This window comes from Anabrus simplex, chromosome 2, assembly GCF_040414725.1.
Source record: "Anabrus simplex isolate iqAnaSimp1 chromosome 2, ASM4041472v1, whole genome shotgun sequence".
In the NCBI taxonomy this organism is placed as follows: Eukaryota; Metazoa; Arthropoda; class Insecta; order Orthoptera; family Tettigoniidae; genus Anabrus; species Anabrus simplex.
In genome coordinates, this window is record NC_090266.1 from 870,091,788 (window position 1) to 870,109,426 (window position 17,639).

Sequence of the window (17,639 nt, forward strand, 5' to 3'; positions counted from 1 at the left end):
TGCCTAGAATGTTAGTTAGGATATTTTTATTTGTAGTAAATTCTCTGAATTTATGCACCATCTTTTGCCACTTGCAACAGTTTTTTAGGGTATTATTTATTGCTAAAATAACATCTTACAAGATAATCTCTCATTCAATTCCATACTTTTATTTAATCAAATCATTAGCTTGCATTACTCCCTAATACATAAAATAGCAACATAACCATCTCCAATCGACAGAAGGCAGTATCTACAATACTCCCCTACTTCCCCTCCCCTCTCCACAAAACAGGGTTCAACGTCCCCAGAAACTTTCCACTCAACCCTCTGCTTAGCTACTCAACATCACGACCACAGTCCAGAAGCAGTGATTGAAAACAACGGACTACTCTTTAGCAGCTTAGGTAAGTACAGGAATATTTCTATTAAGTTAATAAGGTGACAGTTGAATATTACTACAATCATTTGTTATCACTTGTTCATAATATCACCAACTCTCAATCATTGACAAGTTTATGCAATGTAAACAATATTGTACTTATTACGCATGATTTTAAAATTATTTGATAGAATCTGAGGATGTTCTTCTAGACCAAACATGTCAGTCTTTGTTTAATAGTGTGTATATTTTTTTACATGTGGGTGTATGTTACAGTGTTGTGTGTTATAACTAGTGTTTTTGTTAGACCAAAAAGCCTTAAAGTGACATCATTAAGTCGACAGTGGAAAATATGGCTTCCTTAACAAAAAACACAAAAAAAAAAATTACCCAAGGTAGTAGCAAGTGTGTTAGCACTTAATCTCCATTAGGGTTAATGAATAATCTTTGGACCACTATTCACAAAATGCGCCAATGTGTCCTGGTTAGATTTAGTGTAGTTTTAGTCATGGCTTGTTATATATTATATAAGCTCTGAAAGACAGATCAGAATTAAACTTCCCAAAGATTAATTTGGCTACATATCGCCCAAGAATGACTATTGTTATATCGTCAGACGTCCATAAATAAGAATCTCCAAGATAGTCTTTAATCTTGGAGAAAGCTTCTTCGTAGGCAGGTTCCAAATATGTTTTTTGAAGTGACGATTCTGATGGGATTGATTGGTGGAGTATTTTGCAGGAAATTTCTGAAATTGGTGTTTGGTAAAGTTTGAAAAGGAATGTTTGCTGCTATAATCAATCAGCAATGATCTGTATTTAGTGAGTGCTGTTGCCCTGGTGGCAGAGTCCTTATCAGTTGTTTACCTAGGTTTTTCTTAAATGATTTCAAAGACTTTGGAAATGTATCAAAAATTTTTGTTGCTATTTTATTCCAATCCCTTACTCCTCATCCTGTAAATTAATATTTGCCCCAATTTTTTCTCACACGATCTTCCTCTTGTTCTGATCTTCGCTATTTTTAAAAGCTGTGCTTAAGCTTATTCGTCTACTAATGTCATTCCACGCCATCTCTTTGCTGACAGGTTGGAACATAATGCATAGTCAGGCTGTTCATCTTCTTACTTCCAAGTCTTCCCAGCCCAAAATTTCCAACATATTCCTAACACTACTCTTTTGTCGGAAATCACCCAGAATAAATCGTGCCACTTTCCTTTGGATCTGTTCCATTTCTCGAATCAGGTAATCCTGGTGATGGTCCCGTACTCCAATTGGGATCTTACCAAAGACTTAATATGCCCTCTCCTTTACATCCTTTTTACAATCCAGATATAACCGTATGAAGATATCTGTAACCTTCATTTACAACCTTGTTAAAGTGATTACCCCAATTACTCCAATAAAGAGGATCTTTCCGTATGTTAATACCTAAGTACTTACATAGTGATCCCCATTAGGTAGCCCAGCAACACAGTAATTCAAACTGAGAGGTTTCCCCTTGGTGAAACTTACAACCTGACCTTTCAACCCATTTACCATGATAAAATTGTTTGCTCTCTATCTTATAACATTGTGGCGGTCTTTCTGCAGTCGCTCACAATCCTTTAACTTGCCTATTATTCTATACAGTATAAAATAGTCTGCAAACGGCTTTATCTATGATTCCAGTTCTTTACTCGTATCATCTATATATAAAATAACATGTCCTGACTGACTGATTCATCGGGAGATAGTGGGTTCGAGCCCCACTGTCGGCAGCCCTGAAGATGGTTTTCCGTGGTTTCCCATTTTCACACCAGGCAAATGCTGGGGCTGTACCTTAATTAAGGCCACGGCCGCTTCCTTCCCATTCCTAGGCCTTTTCTATCCCATCGTCGCCGTAAGACATATCTGTGTCGGTGCGACGTAAAGCAAATAACAAAAAAAAAAAAAAATGACTGATTCATCATTGCCGAGCCAAAACTACTGGACATAAAGAAATTAAATTTTGGGGGTACATTTATATTAGAGTGTAGGTGCTCACTGAGGGAGGATTTTTGTATATTCCATCGCTAAGGGGGTGAAAAGGGGGTTGAATTGTTTAAATGAGTATATCCGTATCTCAAAAACTTAAACATTTACAGACGTAAAAATTTATTTTTGGAATCTCTTTTAAATATAAAGAAATGCATATTATTTTTTGTTTTGTTTTTGGAAAATCCAATTAATGGGAGGTTAACAGGAGTGACAAAGGGGTTGAATCATTAAGGTGACTATATCTACAGTGTACATCTCAGAAACGTAACATGTTACAGACACGAAAATTGATATTTGGAATCTCCTGTGAAAGAAAAGATACACAGATAATTTGTTTTAGGAAAATCCATTCAAAGGGAAGTGAAAAGGGGGGTAAATGTTTAAAATGAGCATATCTACAATACATCTCAAAAACTTAACATGTGACAGAGATGAATATTGGTATGTTTAATCTCTGTTTAAAAAAAATAAACTTGTATTTTTTGTTTTCGTGAAAACCACTTAATGGGGGGGGGAGGTAAAAAGGACTGAAAAGGGTGTTGAATTCTTTTTGTTAGGATACTGATATCTCAAAAACTGAAGGTCTTACAGACATGAAAATTGATATTTAGAGTCTCCTTTAAAAATAAAGAAATACGTAATTTTGGTTTTTGGAAAATCCACTTAACCCTCCTTCGGTTGCACCAGATCCAGAAGGCGCCAGCGCTAGTTTTTCGCGCCCTACTTCACAGCACATGCATCTCGTGAACCTGCACTCACAGTATCTTCATAGCTCCCAGTGCCTTACAATACAGTTGAGAAGTTGTCATTGTTGATAACATTAGTATTAGGATACTGAACATTGGTGCCTACCGGATGCTACGTGACCTAAACCTTCCGTGTTTTTTGTATGGCCGGTAACCATCAGTTTTTTGATTTGAACAATCCTAGTGACTTTAAATTAATGTACAGTTTACTTACTGATGATAATTTTGAAGAAGAGCACCAGAATGAAGAGGGCAGTGATACTGACGCTGAAGATCTTCCGCCTGAGAGCAGAGGAGACAACTGCGATACTGAGGAAAGTGGAGCGGAGGATGAACCTCTTCTCAGGGACATCCTGTTTTATGCAGGGAAGGATGGAAACACAAAATGGGATAAGCACCTTGAATCTAATCGTAGGAAGAAAACGCCCCCACATAATTTGGTCACCAAACTTCCAGGAGTTATTGGTGATGCATGTCACGTGAGAAATGAAAGTGAATGTTGGAAATTGTTTATAACTGACAAAATGTTATATAATGTCGTTTGATATACAAATCAGTAGATAGAACATGTAAAAGGACATTTTCAAAGGGAAAGAGATGCGAAAGTGACTGATATTATTGAAATAAAGGCATTCTTAGGACTTTTTTTGGCTGGTATTTTACATGCAAATAAAATAATGCTGCAGGACTTACGGGGCACGGACGGCAATGGAGTGGAAAAATTCCGTCTTGTTATGAATTTGAGGTGTTTTAAATTTTTGCTTCGTTGCTTTCGTTTTGACAACAGGATTACAAGAGGAGCGTAAGAAGTTACACAACTTGGCAGCTATCCGGGAACTATTTTAATAATTTGTTGACAACTGTAAGAAGAACTATTCCCTTGGCGCGTTTGTAACAGTAGACGAAAAGCTTGAAGCCTTACGTGGAAGATGCCGGTTTGAACAGTATATTGCATCAAAACCAGCCAAATACGAGATAAAAATATAAGCCCTTGTGGATGCAAAACCTTTCTATTGTCATAATTTGGAAATTTACCCAGGGAAACAGCTGTTTCATATCAGTACTACCATCAGATGTTGTTAAGGGGAGGTGTTAGCCCAATTGGGTGAAAAAAATCAAAAAACAAAATTTGTGTGTTGTGTGTTCATTCTAACCTCACGTGTCCAAAGCAAAATTTTACGTCTAACGACTCTCCTAGTTGTTTAAATAGACGTTTACTAAGCATGCTGCATTAGGTGCCACACCCCCTTTTTCTTTCACTCCTCAGTTATCTTATATAATTATGAAATGCTTCATGTTTTCAAGTTGAGACATTTTATTTTCGGTGTAATACACGTTGGCTACTCTGTAAGTTATCTAGTAGACATGCGGACATCACTATTTATTTTTTTCCTTTGTTTAACTGTGACAATTTTTTTGGTGGTATCGTTGTTTCACATTCTTATTTTTTCATATCGTGTGTTTCGTGCTTACTTCAAATGACAAAACCAAAGGGTATTTTCAAGAAGAGGAAAGGTGTTAGAGGGAAAATAAATGTTGTCTTGTGCAATAATAGAAGTCCACTTGAAAATGTGAGGTTAGAGCATACATCTGATCATATTAGAAACACAACTCCCAAATCCATTGGAAGTGCTTATAGACGTAAACTATTATCATTTGAGAACTCGTATGAAGATGAAGATGATTTACACAATGTATATATTGTTGTATCATTGGATTTGTTGAATAATGCAATCAGCTCTTACTGATCCAAATTTGCTAAAAAAAAAATGTTTGCACGGCAAGATGTTTGGACTCTAATCTCTAAGAATGTGTTTATTGGCTTGGAAACTCTGTGCACAGGTGTATCTGTTGCTGTATTGACCTTTAATGATGGTAATTTTGGAAGGATATGTGTTTTGAAACATTTAAACGTTGAACCCGGTAAAAACACTATGAGAGCGCTTAAAGAAATTGATAATTTTAGAGTTAAAAGAGCTTATAAGGATATCAAAGACTTTATTAAGGAAGCTAGGAAGCACAAGAGGAAATTTATAAAGACTGAGGATGATGATGATGATAACCCGGAGTATGCTCCAGAGATGCGCTGATATATGTTGAAACTTTAAGTTCATTTTTTTTAAACTAATTTTTTTTGTATAAATGACCCTTTTTTTTTTTTTTTTCAGAAACTTCTCATCGTAGAAAAATGAATTTTTGCTATTACATAGTGATACTAATGATAAATCTATTGAGTTACTCCTAACTCCCATCTTGCAGTTGTACGGATTTTACAGATACATTTTTGATGAAAAATGTACTAAAATTGCGTACTACAGAAAAATATCCCTTAAAATTTCATATTCAGTAATTACTTCCTGAAACAAACTCAGTGTACATACAAGGTATCACCATAACAGCATACCAAATTTGATATTTGTGGGGCTAACGGTTCCAGAGAAAACGGGTCACAAAGCATTGCAATTTAACATTGTTAGTATAGGGGCTAACACCTCCCCTTAAGTGGTTGGCACAGCCTATCTATAATACAGGTCGTAATATTATGGCCGATAATTGGTTCACAGACTTTGACTTGATAGTTGACTTGAAGAAGAAGAGATTATCTTATGTCGGCACAATTAGAAAGAATAAAAGATGTCTGCCAGCTGAGCTTACGAATATGATACAAAGGACAGTCAGGTCATCAATGTTTGGTTTCAATGAATATGCCACTTTAGTCTCCTATGTTCCTAAGAAAAACAGAATTGCCCTGCTCATTTCCAGTCATCATTTAGATGACGACTCAATTGATGATGAAACTGGAGAAAATGCCTAACCTATAATTATGACATGCTACAATGGGACAAAGGGTGGAGTAGATGTCGTGGACAAAATGTGTGGGAGTTACAACGTAGCCTGAAATACCACACGTTGGCCACTAGTTATTTCCTTTGCTATGTTGAATGTAGCTGGCATAAATGCTCAAGTGGTGGCTATTGGGAATGGAATGAATGTCTGTAGGAGGATACTGTTTCTGAGAACACTATCTGAGCAGTTGGTGTCAGAAGAGATTAGGCGAAGGAGCATGATTCCAACAGGACTCCATTCGACACTGTGTTTCCAACTTGAAAAGTACTGACCTGCAGAGCAAGACAAAGAAGCAATAGCCACTGAAACTACCCTTCCTCCATTTGCTGAAAAGAAATCATGTGACACTTGCAAGCTCGCTAAACCGAAGAGGATCACTAGAATGACAAGGCACAGCTGCAGGAAGTGTAAGAAACATTTCTGCCTGGAACACGGAAGAATGATTTGTAATGAATGCTTCGAAAATCTGGACTTGAGAAAATAAAAGGAAAGATGAACAGTTCATTCTGTATTTTTTTTCTATAGTTCTGTACTACATTGCATACTTTTCTGTTTTAACATTATTATTATTACCTACTTCAATTTCTGTGAACAAGGTTACGGTATATCATGCCATAGTTCTTATTGTTGAGTATATTATTGTGTGTGAAATAAATACTACCTAAGAGATATGGCACTGAGCATTCTTGTAATATTTGAAACGAGATAGAACAACCTGCAGGACTTTATTGTTGCTGTTAACAATGGAAATAAGATTAAAAGGAATGTCAACATTATTTAACTCAATTATATAGAAACATGTCTACAGGAAATGTATTTTTAAAACTAATAACATAATGGCGCCTCCTAGATGCCGCGCGACTTATCGTGTCGAAATTAGAGCGCGACCGACGGAGGGTTAAGGGGGGGGGGGGGGGTTGAAAGAATTGAAAAATTAGTTGAATTCTTTGTATTAGGATACTTATAACTCAAAAACTAAAGATGTTACAAGCGTGAAAAGAGGTATTTTTAATCTCTTTTAAAAATGAACGTATTATTTGTTTTCTGAAAAACCACTTGAGGGGCGATAAAAAGGACTGAAAAATGGGGTTGAATTCTTTTGATTAGAATACTGATATCTCAAAAACTGAAGATATTACAGACATCTAAATAAGATATGTGGAATCTCGTTTTAAAACAAAGAAACATGTTTTGTTTGTTTGTTTGTTTGTTTGTTTTGGACTTGAGGGACGACTGTTTCTCACATGTACAATTCTACGTTGCATGGTCATCTTAGCGGCCAAAGGCAATACCACAAACGTGGTTTGCAAAGATTTTCTGGGGTAAATGAAACCTAATTTTTTGGTGAGTTTTTATACTTTAGGGGATTTCCAGATAATGTCTTAGTACCGTACCGAGGAACGATTACTTTTATCAAATTACTAAATCCATGCGAGCGAGAGATATATATATATATATCTTAAATTGTTGTTTTTAAAGTATGAACTCTAATAATATGCTATGGTCTGTCTATAATCAGTCTCGATCTACCAAACTGCGTCTTGCAATGAATACGCTTATTCTTGAAGAATGAGCTTGCAGTGGCTAATTACATATTAACACTGAAAGCCCATTAGCATTCCATATTCCCTTTAGCCTCCAGATTGTATGGATACCTACTCATTACTTTGTCACATTGTTTTGCTCTCTTTCTAACCCATACATTGAAACCCTCCTTTCAAATATTTGTGTAGTTCTGTGGCAGAAGTCATTCATGGATAATGAAAATTTATTGTATTTGTAATTATAACGTGTTCTTTTTACAGATGGGAGCTTATCACACTCTTGATTTAGAGGTAAATAGGAAATTTACGCTTACCAAAACTGAATGGGACTCGGTGTCTCTGGAACGTGTTGATCAAGCTTGTGACCCTGCTCAGGTATGTTTAAACAATCCCCATCTACTATGCTCTCTGCCTTCCCACTAGCCTTATTCCCTGTGCTGTTCAGTGAACACACCCTAACTGCTTTCTTTCCACAAGGATCATTAGTAGGTTTACTCTCGCAATGAGCAAGTTGGCGGTGTGGTTAGGGGGACGCAGCTGTGAGCTTGCATTCGGGAGATGGTGGGTTTGACCCAACTGTTGCCTGCTCTGAAGATGTTTTTCCATGGTTTTCCATTTTCACACCAGGCAAATGCTGAGGCTGTACCTTAGTTAGGCAATGGCCGTTTCCTTCCCACTTGTAGGCCTTTCCTATCCCATCATCACCATAAGTCCTATCTGTGTCAGTGTGACGTAAAGCAAAAAGTAAAAAGAATTTTGATCCTCACAGCAGCTTGTTTTAATCAGTCCGCATTGACTACTCTTGATGTTAGTCATAATTTTTAATTGTTGTAGCTGATCAACAATCAAAATGATACATTTTCGCATCCCATACTGCAAAAGTAAGAGCGGGAAAACTGAAGGGATTTCATTCCACGAATTCCCATGTGATTGCGACCTCAGGCAGAAATGGTTTTATGTAATTTCTAGCGATAATTTTGTGCCTAATTTGTAATCAAGAACTTCTCATGTATGCAGAAGGAATTTTCATGAATCTGACTTTCATCCCAGACTGAAAATTAAGTTGAAAAACAATGCTTTTCTAAGAATATTTCAAGATTATTCCCATCCACAGAGTTCCTTAGCAAAATCCTCCTGAACAAAGAAAAATAACTAAATATGATGATAACTATGGAAAGAAAATAAAGAGAGATGATAAAACATTCGATATTCCAGCGAAACTGGTATTTTACTGCTGAAACAGTAGAATTAAAATCTTCTGAAATATCAAGTGATGGGCAGATGATTGAGCTGAGACATAACGTTAGCAAGTCTGTTGAAGTTCACATGGAAAACTGTGATGAAAATTAATTTACGAGGGTTGGAACTTAAATAGTGGCAACACTGCTTTGGAGACACTATGCAACGGAATCTAATATTGTCGCTGATAGCACGCGTTGGTTACATACCTACCTTACCTCAGAGCAAATGGACTCGCCCTTCCCACATCACCTGGATGCTCACAAACGAAACACAGTCACGTGTGAGCTAGTGGTCTAACGTAACGTCACTATGTTTTCCAAACAGGAACAGTGGAGTTGGATCAAGATTGAATGTGTCAGAGGTCGTACAGCACGACAGTGTCATCAAGGTCTTCAAGAGGCTTGCGGGGAATCTGCATTGCCTTACAGGACAGTGGCACTTTCGGTAAAAGCCTCCAACAATGGTCGGCAAACTGTGGCGGACATTCATCGGGCAGGTCGTCCTACGAGCGTCAGTGAAGAAGAAGTGCATGGTCTTGCCATGTTACTGGACAGTGATCGAAACCACACGATTTGTGAGCTCACATCCGCTTCAGAACTGTTGTAGAGATTTGACAGGCAGTAGACCGCTCCATTCACACCATCAACAGAACAGGCTCTGCTAAAGGTGTACTACGACATCCACATCGCTAGTAACGGGTTATACTCAACGCTGGTGAATACATTGAAGGACAGTAAAGGTTGCTAACGTGTAAGTCTTTTGTATCTGTTGTAAATAAATAGTTGCCACTGTTTAAGTTCCATCCTTTGTATTTGAACCAGAAAGCACCTTTCTTTGTTTAAACCCATGGCGTGCCAACACGAAAATAAACTAGAAATGGAATTGGAATACCAGTAGAGGTAAATGCAGCAATATGATTGAGTATCATGCATCTCTGAAAAGTATTCTTAATAATAAATGTGACCCTACAAGCACAAAATGTTAATTAGTTTAGAGTAACTTGTAAATTACGGCAAAAAATCACTTGGATGGTAAAAATTGCAAAAAAAAAGCACTGTGTGATACGGTAATTCAGTTTCTCAGAGAAGGTACATTTATGCTAGGAATAATTTGTTTAAATTGCCATCGAGGAGTACACTTTCTTGCTACATTTGAGATGCATCTCATGAGATGGGCATGATGCATCTTGTTAATGCAAGACTTTCATTAGAATCTGAATGAATGAATGAATGAATGGCATTGAAAAAATGTGCTTTAATTGTTGATGAATTGTCAATCAAACAACAGTTATAATATGATGTGGTGTTCTTTGAGTCATCAGTCCATACACTGATTTGATGTAGCCCTCCGTGCCACCCTATCCTGTGCTAACCTTTTCATTTCTACGTAACTATTGCATCCTACATCTGCTCTAATCTGCTTGTCATTTTCATACCTTGGTCTACCCCTACCGTTCTTACCACCTACAGTTTCTTCAAAAACAACTGAACAAGTCCTGGGTGTCTTAAGATGTGTCCTATCATTCTCTCTCTTCTTCTCATGAAATTTAGCCAAATCGATCTCCTCTCACCAGTTCAATTCATTATCTCTTCATTCGTGATTCGATCTATCCATCTCACCTTCAGCATTCTTCTGTAACACCACATTTCAAAAGCTTCTATTCTCTTTCTTTCTGAGCTAGTTATCATCCATGTTTCACTTCCATACAATGTCACGCTCCACACAAAAGTCTTCAAAAACATCTTTCTAATTCCTATATCAATGTTTGAAGTGAGCAAATTTCTTTTCTTAAGAAAGCTCTTTCTTGCTTGTGCTAGTCTGCATTTTATGTCCTCCTTACTTCTCCCATCGTTAGTTATTTTACTACCCAAGTAACAGTATTCATTTACTTCCTTTAAGACTTCATTTCCTAATCTAATATTTCCTGCATCACCTGTCTCTTCATTCGACTGCACTCCATTACTTTTGTTTTGTTTTGGACTTATTTATTTTCATCTTGTACTCCTTACCTAAGACTTTGTCCATACCATTCAGCAGCTTCTCGAGATCTTCTGCAGTCTCAGATAAAATAATATTATCGGCAAATCTCAAGGTTTGAATTTCTTCTCGTTGGATTGTGCTTCCCTTTCCAAATTCCTCTTTGATTTCCTTTACTGCCTGGACTGTGTAAACATTGAAAAGGAGGGGGGACAAACTGCAGCTTTGCCTCACTCCTTTCTGGATTGCTGCTTCTTTTTCAAAGCCCTCGATTCTTATCACTGCAGACTGATTTTTATACAGATGATTCACCGGGCGAGTTGGCCGTGCGCGTAGAGGCGCGCGGCTGTGAGCTTGCATCCGGGAGATAGTAGGTTCGAATCCCACTATCGGCAGCCCTGAAGATGGTTTTCCGTGGTTTCCCATTTTCACACCAGGCAAATGCTGGGGCTGTACCTTAATAAAGGCCACGGCCGCTTCCTTCCAACTCCTAGACCTTTCCTATCCCATCGTCGCCATAAGACCTATCTGTGTCGGTGCGACGTAAAGCCGCTAGCAAAAAAAAAATATACAGATGATTCACTCTGCCATATCTTAAGGTGTATCCCATTCTTATTTAATTGCAGTATTTTGCATTGAAATTAAGCGATCATTTATTTCAGCCTTCATTTTTAATGAGTTAACAGCTGCTATCAGACACTTTATTTACTCATTTTATTACGAAAGCATGTTCTTCTCATTCATTTCCATTTTTCTTTACGGAACAGCAGTCGAAGGGTATTACTAATCAACTCCGACATCACCTTTGAATGTCTACGAGAGAGCTTTCTGGTGGACATAGCAAGGAAACTGTACCGGAGATAATCATCGCATGCAATATAATTGCCGGATGCATACATATTGGTAACAGAAAATATAAATGCTTACAATATAGTGATTATTTTAATCCACCTTTTCAATACAAATCCAGGGTCTAATCATGAGATTAGTTACATGTAAAACAGAAAATATTGCGCATGCTTAATCGCTCATAATAAGGGTTGCATCAGTGATAGGGCTCTTGCTGTAACTGAAGTATAATACACAGTTTAATATAGGAATTTTGAAGGGACGGACAAAACCTGCCGTTATAATGGGGTTCTCATTATGTCATACTCACTATAGCGGACTTCTGCTGTACCGGTAACTGAAGAATGTCGTCAAATTGTATGAAATGCCGTCCAAGGAAATTGGTAAGCCCTTTCCATTTTCAACTCGGAAACGTGTTTCACTATCCAACTTCGAAAAATGAATTTGAAAACTGTGAAAGAGGTATTTTCTACAGAGTTCGTAACTGCTTTGTAATGTGACTATAACTTTTCTGAAAGTAATAAAAAATGTTGTTTGATATTCATGGTGTGAATAGTTCTAATATCCATCAAAACAAGAGGAAATGCAATTCATCACGGACAAAAGAGGCTATTATGGTTGGAAAATATAATTTCTGGTGTCTCCGATGACCTAGAAGATCTTTTTCTCTCTCATCTCTTCATAAAGGTACTTCTGAAGCCTTTCTACTGACTAGTACTTCAACACTTCAGTGTATTAAGTATCTTCTGGGTTTCATTCTGTCCTTACAAGGGCATTTAACAGTGACTACATTGAAAAATTTTCAGTAAATTACAGCACATCAGGAAGTAATGACATATTGAATTGTAAAGCAGTTGTATTCAACACGGATTGAAAACTGGAAACAGACTTCTTTTTAATGGAAACTCATTCACAAAGAAGGAAGGGGAAAAATACAGATAAGACCATATCCAGGCAAGATCAACTGGAAAGGAATTGAAGTAGGCTGCAGTTCCGCATTAAGTGAAGAATATTTTAAACAACCTTAAAGAACCCTCAAGTAACTTTAGGTATACACTTGATTGTTGTACATCCTGAACGAATTTTGATGAGCTAATTACAATTTCCATGCAATAATCCTTGGGTAAATTTTTAGGTCTTGGTTTCATTGGTTTCATTATGATGAAGCAAGCAACGGTGTCATTCATCAGAGGTTTTATAGTTCAGCAAGTCCAGAAGAAGATTAAGTGTGAATTATGTTGTGATCTGCTTGGTAGAAGTAAAATAAGTTCCTCACTAAGAGATCTTATTTACGAGAGGGATACGTGTCATCAGCTACATGACCCATCAGAAACCTTGTGTGGATTATGATCTCAAATTTCTGGTATGTGTGTCCAGTAGAGTGTGTGAAATGTTGATCGAAATTGATCTTCCTATATTGTTATCACAGATTATAAACTTCATTTTTATCCGTATTGTCAGGATAACTCTTACATTGATACCAAAACAGTATTTATTATTCACCTAAGTCAGTACATTAGTATCATCTTGTAACATGAGTATTAATTAGATATGTTTCAGCTCGCTAAGATTCATCTGCAGTAAAACACCTTTAATTAAAAAGGGGTACCCAAAAATAGCCGGAATAACTTTGCTGTGGGCGAAGCTTGTGTAGTACGCATTTCTGCAGTTAGGCGTGTATAGCGCAACTCATTGCCAGTTCAGTGCTGCCTGTGTTGTTGACCTGGCTTGTTCTGTTCATCTGCAGTGATTGTATGTGCTAGCGCCGTTTTGTTCTTGTTTCGTTTTTTATGATGGCAAGTGTAAGTGAACAATGTGCAGCTGTGACATTTTGTTTTCTACTCGGTAAAAATGCTGCTGGAACTTAAAAAAAAAGACCCAGTTTGTGGCAGACAGGAGACTTGTTCTTTCACCACGACAACGCACCTGCGCACACAGCCATCTCTGTTAAGACAGTTTTTGGCTAAAAATGGCATGGTTCTGCTGCCCCAATGCCCCTAACTCACCTGACCTGGCTCCACGCGACTTTTTCTTATTTCCACGCACGTGAAGGGGCATGAAAGGACACCGATTTGACAACGTTGAAGAGGTCAAGAAAAAACTAGGGAAGAGCTGTCAGCCATTTCTAAAGATGACCACAAATATGTTTCGAACAGTGTAAGCACCGGTGGGACAAATGTATTAGTTGTAATGGAGAGAATTTTGAAGGGGGATAAGGTTGTTTTGTGAAAAAAGATTGAAAATATAGCTTTTAAAAAATAATTCCTTTTTTTTTAGTCCCCCCTCGTATAATGACATTGAGATTAAAATTATGGAATATACATTAAAGTATTGCTAAAAGTTTGTGATAAAGTAAAATGGAAGGTACAGATGGGCATGTTATCTTGTGTGTTCCCTTCACAATGGGTAAAAGCTCGAATATTTTCCGTCCATATGTATTTGGTCGGAGGTCTCAAGTACAGATGTGCTCTCCTGAGAGGAAGCATCAATAACTATAATCTGTAATGGAATTAAAAATTACTCAGAAATAAATGTAAACAAAAAGCTAGATGTCTCAGTTAACTGCTTTAACTTTGGTTCTGTTGCCCACTTGACTGCCATGCGTTCACTACTTGTGGAGTTTCTTTCTGGACTGCCGTGCTCTTACAGTGAGAGGTGCCTGCAGTGCTACTGGAAGGAGGTGGTGCGGAGGGGGAGGGCGTGGCCTGAGGGAGTGTGGAGGAAGCTCCTGAACTTGTGCGCTGTGGGCAGGGCTTATTGTAATTGTGATTTTGTTCACAGATAATTGGAATAAATTTTTCCCCACAGTATGTTTCTTTTTTCATTTATCTCATTTAAATTACCTGCCGGCTTCTTTTATTGGTTGATATTAATGTATATGTTCTCTAAAACATTAAGCAATAGACCTTTTTGTTCCAGTTGTAGAATTCTAAAGTCTTGATTTGTTGTAGTGTAACAGTGGTTGTATTTAATAGCATTTCATTGCTCAGTATATCTTGTTAAAAAGTTTTTACCTGTCTTTACTACATATGTTGACTCACATGCCTGGCATTCAAGTTTGTAAATACCAGATTTAATTCATGTATTACTATTATTTACCGTGTGTGAATTGAAGATAATTCCCATGTTAGTATTACTGGTTCTAAAGTATATTTTTATATTCTGTTTTTTTAAGGACATTAGTGATTTGATATATATTGCTATTGAACGTGAAGACTGTGAATTTTCCTTTTGCTTTGGATTCTTTCATTAGTGTACCCTGAATGGTATGAGTCCATCCAAATGTTTCCCAGGCGCATATGTGCCATCTTCACGATATGTTCTTTAGACCGCATGGTGATACTCGGACTCGGAAGTGGTACATCTTTCCGCCAGACGTCTTTGGAGAACATGGAGGGAATAAAATGGACGCTGAGAAGAACTTTGTTCTCTTTTCAGTATGGTGGAACATAGTTTGTACAACACGAAGAATCTGTACATTGTCAGTTGTTCTGTCTTCACTACGGAACGCCGTCTATACGACAAGAAGTGCCTGTACAGGGTCAGTTATTCTCTTAACATTACAGAACACCGCCTTTACAACGGCGAAGTATTTGTGCATTATCAATCATTCGAAGTCGCGAAGGTTACTTTACGGAACATCGTCTTTACAACACGAAGTGTCTGTGCGTTTTTAGTTATTCGAAACCTCGAGAAGGTTGTCGAAATGAAGTTAGATAAATTTAAACATGTGTACATGAACTTGAATTTGTTCGAGATAGTAGTTTATACCACGTGGAATTGGGCACTTGGATTTTAAACAGTTACCCACACTAATGCGAGCATGCAAACACTCACTAATGTATAAATGTGTTGAAGCATTTGTTAAATGGATAAATTGAACAGTGATTGTGGAGTATGACAGTAGAAGTCCACGCACATTCGGATAGGACATCTTGGAACATAAATGTGAGTTACTTTGGAATGGACTGCCAAATGCAGAGAAGTAACACAAAAATTGGTGTAAATATTCAGTGATTTTGTTAAAAAGACCATACTCTTGTGTTTTACTAACTATGATGTGTGTGCATTAATCCTTGACATATTATGGTCAAGTTACATTTTCTTTTATGTGCATTCAGTCTACAAAGTGTGACATCTGCACGTCAATCACTGACATATCATCGAGTTACGTTTTCTTTTATGTGGTTCATCATGTTGAACTGTGTGTTTAAACATGCATAGTTATAATGCATAATTATAATTATTTCAACGAAGAGGTTATCTTGTGTTAAAGTACAAAGTTATAATCACCTTATATTTCTCATGGTGTTAGATATTGAACAAGTTCGAGGTGATTGTTTCGCAAAAGTTAAGTGGCACGAGTTCATCAGGAATAAAGCATCATATTATAACCTGCAAGATTTCACGACAATGTCCATATTTTGCTTCACCTGGATTCGATGTGTATAGGAGTTCGATGACTACCAACCAACGAGCAATCCTTTTCAATCCCAGTATGGAAGCTTAAATCATGGAGGGGAGCTGAAGTGTAACATGTCATAAAGGACTTCCAAAAGGCACAGCAATGAGGTACAAACCTTGGAGACCGATATGATCACATGGTGGGGGCAGAAGATCTAATGTGAGTTTGTTTTATCCTACTTATTGTTTTTCCTGAATGTAACCGTAATCGAGACAATTACGCCTACACATATTAATAATAATAATATGAAAAAGGAAATGGTAAAAAAAAATATTGACACTTAACAATATGGATAGGGAAATTGGAAAATAACACAGTGGCGGTGAATATTTCACATAAAACTTGAAAGCGAGACGATACGGTACCGTAGCTATCAATATGCAAAATCAAATGTTACGCTGGGAACTTATAGGCCTAATAATGACAACTAAGAAAGGTTTGTGGAAGGTGCAGGAACCCTATGAGGTCTTTGGGAAGGTATGGCATTATGGGGGAGAAAAGGTTCACAAGAAACACCCTCTAGCTCAACTATATTAAAATTAACCAGAAGGTTTACAGGAAGCAAGTTAAATTACATAGCAACTGATGCTTGACTCAACGACAGATACAGGTTGAAAACATAATCAGGATACTTTAATCCTTTAGTAAAACACAAGTTAAACGTATGCAGAATTATACAAGGCTTGTCAATTAAAGTTCGAGGTGATTGTTTCGCAAAAGTGAAGTGGCACGAGTTCATCAGGAATAAAGCATCATATTATAACCTGCAAGATTTCACGACGATGTCCATATCTTGCTTCACCTGGATTCGATGTGTATAGAAGTTCAATGACTACCAACCAACGAGCAATCCTTTTCAATCCCAGTATGGAAGCTTAAATCATGGAGGGGAGCTGAAGAGTAACATGTCATAAAGGACTTCCAAAAGGTACAGCAATGAGGTACGAATCTTGGAGACCGCCATGATCACATGGTGGGGGCAGAAGATCTAATGTGAGTTTGTTTTATCCTACTTATTGTTTTTCCTGAATGTAACCGTAATCGAGACAATTACGCCTACACATATTAATAATAATAATATGAAAAAGGAAATATTAAAAAAAAAATATTGACACTTAACAATATGGATAGGGAAATTGGAAAATAACACAGTGGCGGTGAATATTTCACATAAAACTTGAAAGCGAGACGATACGGTACCGTAGCTATCAATATGCAAAATCAAATGTTACGCTGGGAACTTATAGGCCTAATAATGACAGCTAAGAAAGGTTTGTGGAAGGTGCAGGAACCCTATGAGGTCTTCGGGAAGGTATGGCATTATGGGGGAGAAAAGGTTCACAAGAAACACCCTCTAGCTCAACTATATTAAAATTAACCAGAAGGTTTACAGGAAGCAAGTTAAATTACATAGCAACTGATGCTTGACTCAACGACAGATACAGGTTGAAAACATAATCAGGATACTTAAATCCTTTAGTAAAACACAAGTTAAACGTATGCAGATTTATACAAGGCTTGTCAATTAAAAATGCAGGTAAAAGATTTGAAATTACAACCTACGGGAATCTAGGGCAAACTCTGACACGTTAA

General features: G+C 37.3%; 1 protein-coding gene across 1 annotated transcript in view; it reads left to right on the forward strand.

Moving 5' to 3' along the window:
- The window catches only part of pelo (protein pelota), a 156,761-nt gene that overhangs the window by 44,864 nt on the left and 94,258 nt on the right, over positions 1-17,639 (forward strand). Inside the window, exon 5 of the mRNA XM_067141624.2 lies at positions 7,775-7,888. Within this exon, the coding sequence (XP_066997725.1) occupies positions 7,775-7,888 (114 nt within the window). The remainder of the gene's footprint in view (positions 1-7,774; positions 7,889-17,639) is intronic.